At 33.4% G+C, this 6,071-nt stretch overlaps 1 protein-coding gene across 1 annotated transcript in view; it reads left to right on the top strand.

The window, feature by feature from the left end:
* Positions 1-1,056: 1,056 nt before the first annotated feature.
* Positions 1,057-6,071, top strand: part of C13H8orf89 (chromosome 13 C8orf89 homolog) — a 49,222-nt gene continuing 44,207 nt past the window's right edge. The window contains exons 1-2 of the mRNA XM_060116424.1: positions 1,057-1,219; positions 2,808-2,961. Coding sequence (XP_059972407.1) covers positions 1,093-1,219; positions 2,808-2,961 — 281 coding nt within the window. The 5' untranslated portion in view covers positions 1,057-1,092. The remainder of the gene's footprint in view (positions 1,220-2,807; positions 2,962-6,071) is intronic.

The raw sequence follows: 6,071 nt of genomic DNA, 5'->3' as shown, positions 1-6,071 counted from the left end.
AATTTTGTATCCCTCAGCTTTCCTGAATTCCTTTATTAGTTCTAACTTTTTTTGTGGAGTCTAGAGTTTTCAATATATATAAGATTATGCCATTTGAAAACAGGGACAGTTTTACTTTTTTCTTTCCAATCTAGATGCCTTTTCTTTCTAATTGCTCTGGCTAGGACTGCCAATACTATGTTGAATGGAAGTTGTGAGAGTGGGCATCCTTGCCTTGCTCCTGATCTTAGAGGAATGCTTTCAATTTTTACCTTTGATTATGTTAGCTATGGGCTTTTCATATATAGCCTTTTTTATGTTGAGATAATTTCTCAGTTTCTAGTTTGTTGAAAGTTTTTATTATGAAAGTATGTTGAATTTTATCAAAAGCTTTTTCTGCATCTATTGAGATGAGCATGTGATTTTTTAATCTTTCATCTGTAATGGGGTATATCATATTAACTAATTTTTGTATGTTGAACCATCCTTGCATCCCAGGGATAAATCTCACTTGGTCATGGTGCATAATGGTAATATTTTGGAGAGAATCCTAAGCATTACATTGTCATGTACATGATAATTTGCTGTTGAACTTTAGATTTTTTTATATTGCCAAATATCTGTAACCTCAAATTTGAAAGAATTCATTAAAATATAAAATATTTAAAAGAAAAAAGTCTTACAACTTATTTTAGCTATGTTCTTAAAGGCCTCTTGCTTTAAAATCCCAAGAATATGTATTTACATGTTATAAGTAAACTTTTCATTTAAATCTATATTAGGGGCCTCCCTGGTGGCGCAGTGGTTAAGAGTCCGCCTGCCGATGCAGGGGATACGGGTTCGTGCCCCGGTCTGGGAGGATCCCATATGCCGCGGAGCGGCTGGGCCCGTGAGCCATGGCCGCTGAGCCTGCGCGTCCGGAGCCTGTGCTCCACAACGTGAGAGGCCACAGCAGTGAGAGGCCCGCGTACCGCAAAAAAAAAAAAAAAAAAAAAAAAATCTATATTAGTATTTCATTTGTATGATGGAAAACAATTTGTTTTTCTGTGTTTTGTTTCCTGAATCTGGTGCAGCATCTTACTTTTATCAGCACCGTTGAAAAAAGAAGAAAACATGCCAAGGCTGCCTCCCAAGCTCAAATTTGAACCTTCTAATGTCACCAGACATTCCCTTGACAGTTGTTTTCTTTTCGAGAGAAGTTGGAGGAAAGCAGTTTTAGAAACACAAAAGATGAGGAAAGGTAACTTCATTTTATTCTTATTTTACTTACAAAAATATAGAAATAGTACCTTCAATTTACATATACTTTTCTAATCAGTCAAGAGACATTAAATAATTTTTGTCACATTAAGGGAAGAAAGATAATACCGTAGGCTTATGGAAAAGAAAAATGGAAGCAGATTAGGAATAATTTACTTAAGGTAATTCTATAACTCATGATAAAAAACAAATTACGAAGAACTACTCTTGATATCAGTATAGTGCTACCTCTGTTGGATCATACTTCTTTTTGTAAGTCATGTTTGTTTTTAAATGCCTCAAGTTGGTATTTATATTTTAAGAAACCCAAATCTTTAACAGCACCTTTTTGTATTAATAATTCTAACCCAAACTTTATTTTTTGAGTGAGCTATGTGGAAAGTATCTTATATCTTATAGTTGCTCAATAAAGACTAATTTCAGAACTTTTGACTTGTATACGAGTGTAATAACTTTCCCCCTTAATTTCAAATTATAATTGTATTTCTTGTTTATACTGAATTTTGCCTTTGGCTTTATTAATGGAGATAGAATTCTTGAAAACAGCAAAATTCAAACTCCCCAACCATTTCATCACTCCTGGTTTTGAGTGTGTTACTGTATTTTTTCGACGTTTTTACTAGAGTCCTATTAAAGATACACCAGTTTATCTGTTCTCCTACCTCCAAATCTAATTACTGAAAAGAAACTCTACATGATTTTGATCAAAGAAACTATTTTTTCCGAAAAAGAATAATCAAAGGTTAAAAAATAGCATTTTGAGCATTTAATATTACTCTAGTCCCATTAAATACTGTTTCTATTGCTATGCTAGATTTACTTAGTAGAGAAAGCTTAGAAAACAGTTCTCTATGTTTAAAAATCATCCAAACCTTTAATCTCTTAATCTTCTTTTTCCATTTACTGTCTTCATTTTGAAGTTTTTTTTTAAAAAAGAATAATTTGAACAATGTCTTATACCAGTGATACCTGAGGTCAGTAGAAGAAGCCCTCCTGATGCTTCAGATGTTGCTGTTTATAGATTTGATGTGGGATTTTACAGAGTGAAAGTTAAAATCAATGCCTGAAATGGAATTCTTTTCTCTCTCACTGCTAGCTCCGATAATCATGTGTTTGTACCTCTTGATATCTACACAAAAGCAGGAAGGTGAAAGGATTTAAAGTAGCAGATATTACAAGATTCTTGAAAGTGCTTTCTTTGTTGGTTTTTGGGTTTTTTTTGAAAGTGCTTTTAATCTGTCTTTCAATGTGAATGTATCTAATGTTCTGGGAATTCTGATTAAATAAAATAATGAAGGACAGTGATGACTATGGGAGATCTGTGAAGCTGCTCTTCTTCCTTCTTCTAATAGTTCTTAGCCCCTTAATCAGCTCTTGCCTACAGTCCCTATCCTCGGAATTGAAAGGTATTCTCTTGGGAAAGATGCTCGCTCAATTACAGTAGCTTAATTTTATTTTCTTAATGACTGATTTGGTATATTTATTATGCATTTTAGTATATAGTAAAAAAAATTATATACATTTAATTAAGAAGTAATACAGATGGTTATTATACTATTTTTAATTAGAATACACCACAGCATTTGGTCTAGAAGAATTCAAAGAATGTGTCAAAATGCCATATTTACCAGGATTGCAAAATTGCCAAAAAAGTGTAAGTTCCACTCCACTAGAAGTTCATAAAAGACTCCTGCATGCTGATACCGAGATGCCTCCTGTCAGGTAGGTCATTTCTTTTCGATTCTCTTTTGTTGAATATTTATTTATAGTAACACTGCTGAATGTAGAGGTTTTTCTGGCTAGTGAATCTAATTCTTTCTTGCCTACTATTTTTTGCATAAAGGATTTAATTTTTAAAAATCTCAATTAGCGATTTTATTCAGTTTGACCAGTAGGTACTTTTTTCTGTTTTCAAGTGACATTGCCAGAAGGAATTTAAGGACTTACTTAAAAAAATCTTTATTGCTTTAGTGTAGATTGCTCATGAGAATATTGGAATTTTTAGCAATATAAATAACTGAACTCTTTGCAATATTAAGAGGTTTCTGTATCCTGAATAGAGAACCTTGTGTTTCATTTCTAGTTTGACTGAAGTGGTGTGAGGGGAGATCCTGAATGAGATGTCAGCCTAATGAAGACCTTGCATTGCTATCAGATGAAATAAGTTTGTCAGCCAGAAAAGTCCCACTGACTTTGAATACTGCCATTTAAACACATTATGATAAACACCTTTCCTGCTATAAATCAGATTGCCTGACATAGCATTAAAAGAAAACTTCTTTCTCCAAAGGGACCTGTAAGTTAGTAAGATAGTCTCATATACTGTTTGGTTTCTGCTTTGATTTATTTATTTATTCATCAAGTATTTATTGAATGCCTAGTACTAATTCATTTTGCCAGCCTAAAAAAAGTTGAAGCATTTATAGCAGTCTGAGTTGTAACTCTCTTTAGGGGAGGATGTATATTTTCATATTATCTCCTGCCATAGTGTGCTTTGAAGTCATCTAGTTATACATAGCACACACATATTGGAATTTCAGAATATATTTCTTGAGTTTTCCACTAGTATTATTGGTCTTGTTAATTACTCTGGAAACAAATTTTGGTAATATAAATAAAGAATTAGAATATACTGAAAATGAAAAGTTGTGGATAGTTTATATCTAAATTACGAAAATAAATAAGAACTTTGTAGAAAATTTGGGGAAAAAATAAAAATAATTATTTGATAATTTATCCATCCTAACATGTTGGAGGTTCTCTTCTACCCTCCTTTATTTTGGGTTTTTATTGGAGTTGTGATTTTAGTGTATTTACAATTTTTTATTCTGTCCTTTTTTACTTAATATTACACGTATGCATTTTTTTCATGTTACGACATAATCTTCAAACAGTCTTTACTGGCCACATTATATTTCATTGTAGAGCCATAGTTTATTTAATTTTATTTAAGTTCCCTATTGTTGGACTTTCAAGTTGCTTTGACATTTTTTTGGTTTTGCAAATAACACCTTAGTGAACAATAACATACATAAAGCTTTTCCCATCATTTTTAATATCATTCGAGGACAGATTGTCAAGCTATAAAAATATAAAAAGCAAAATTACTCTTTCTGAAGTGAGGTTATGGTGAAATAAGGCAGAATCAGAGATGGTAGAAGAGAGATTGTGAGTTGCTAGTGGAGTAGATGGTAGCAGTTAAAGAGGAGGAATGACAGGGATGTAGAAAGAAGAGACACCATTGGAAACATGAATATGAAACCTACTTAAGGACAGTGAGTTTCCATTGTTACCGAGACACCTGTATCCCTGACCCTCAGCTCACTCTTGACCTCCAGGCAAACATATGTAGGGCTGCCTATGGCCATGGACTTGTCTCAGTACAGACCAGTCTTGCTACCCTTCTTTCAATGCATATGATCATCTTAAAGAAACTGGAAACCCGGAAAGCACCAACAATTAACCCATTGGGCCTCTAGATTTTAAGTCTTCAATTTGCTTCCTTTTTCATCCGATTTCAGTTCATTATTTTTTTCATTTGCAATTTGGCTGTTTGTGAAATGATCCCTTAATATTTTATGTTGGCTTGAGTGTGAATTTACTTAATTTAATGAAGAATAATTTGACTATATTATATTTGTGTTATGACAAAGGTTCTTCAGACACAAAGTGGAAGAGTGGTGGCTGAGTGTCACGCTGCTTATGAACTGCTTGGCGAACGTAAATGTTGGTTCTTTTCCCTGTGTCTTTATTTTAGCCATTCTACTGAGAACATGTCGGGTTGCCTACAAGTATTTTATTCTCCTCTGCATATTGAACAACGCTTTGTGAAAGAACAGTCTTGGCAAAGCAGGGAAGTACTGATTTTTGTCTGTCTTGTATATAACCCCATATCCTTTTTTAAAAAAATCTCCATATGTGGATATTTGATTTTAAAACTCTGATAAAAGTTTAATGTGTTTTTAAATTTCTTAAATGATAAAATTTTTCAGTGAATCTCAAGGCATACTTTGGTAATATAACTGAAAATAGTCTTAGCGGTGAAGTGCATTTAAAAATTACAGCTGACTATCCTGCGGTATGACAAACTGCCTCTAGCTGGCAGACTAGCAGACCTGAAATGATGATTTGTGAGTTTAATTCCCTTAAATTAATATTATGAAACTGAAGCAATATGACCTCTCAACTCACCAGTGTTATCTTTAAAAGTTCCATGCAGCCAATACACAAAGATATTTATTCTGATATTGGACACTGTTTTAAAAAAATGGATGTTCTATGTTTTTTGAAGGACATAAAGCCCTTCACGCTAAGGAGATGAATTTCAGCTATCAGTCAGTAGGTGGAAGAGAATCTGAGGAGTGTCCCTAGGGACCACTAAAACCTTATCACATAACAATCAGTAAGGCTGGTCTTGAGTCCCAAACCTCAGTGTGAATACTAGGTCGGCTCATCTTGACTGTACCCATATTTGACAACTAGGAAGTGTGATGTTGCCATGGTAATAAGTTGCTAGGATACCTCCAAGCAGCCGTGTAAGCTGACTTCATTAAACTGTATCACATGGATTAAGAACTAATATATGTTTTGATTGAATAGAGAACAGAAAAAAAAAGTTATAGCTGACTTCTAAAGTTTAATGAAGTTACAAGAAATTTGGAATTCTTATGGGTTATCTCGCCCACAGCAGATTCAATTGTGACATATTTCCTCTAATAACCTACTCATTATCTAGATCTATTCCAATAGGAACAAAAGTTAATTATGACAAAATTCAGATTGTGGTAATTAATAGGTAAAAAGAGCACAAATAACTGATAATTGGTATCTGG

The sequence above is a fragment of the Mesoplodon densirostris genome, chromosome 13, assembly GCF_025265405.1.
Source record: "Mesoplodon densirostris isolate mMesDen1 chromosome 13, mMesDen1 primary haplotype, whole genome shotgun sequence".
Taxonomy (NCBI): domain Eukaryota; kingdom Metazoa; phylum Chordata; class Mammalia; order Artiodactyla; family Ziphiidae; genus Mesoplodon; species Mesoplodon densirostris.
Note: the sequence above shows the minus strand (reverse complement) of the source record. Positions and strands in the feature narration are given on the sequence as shown.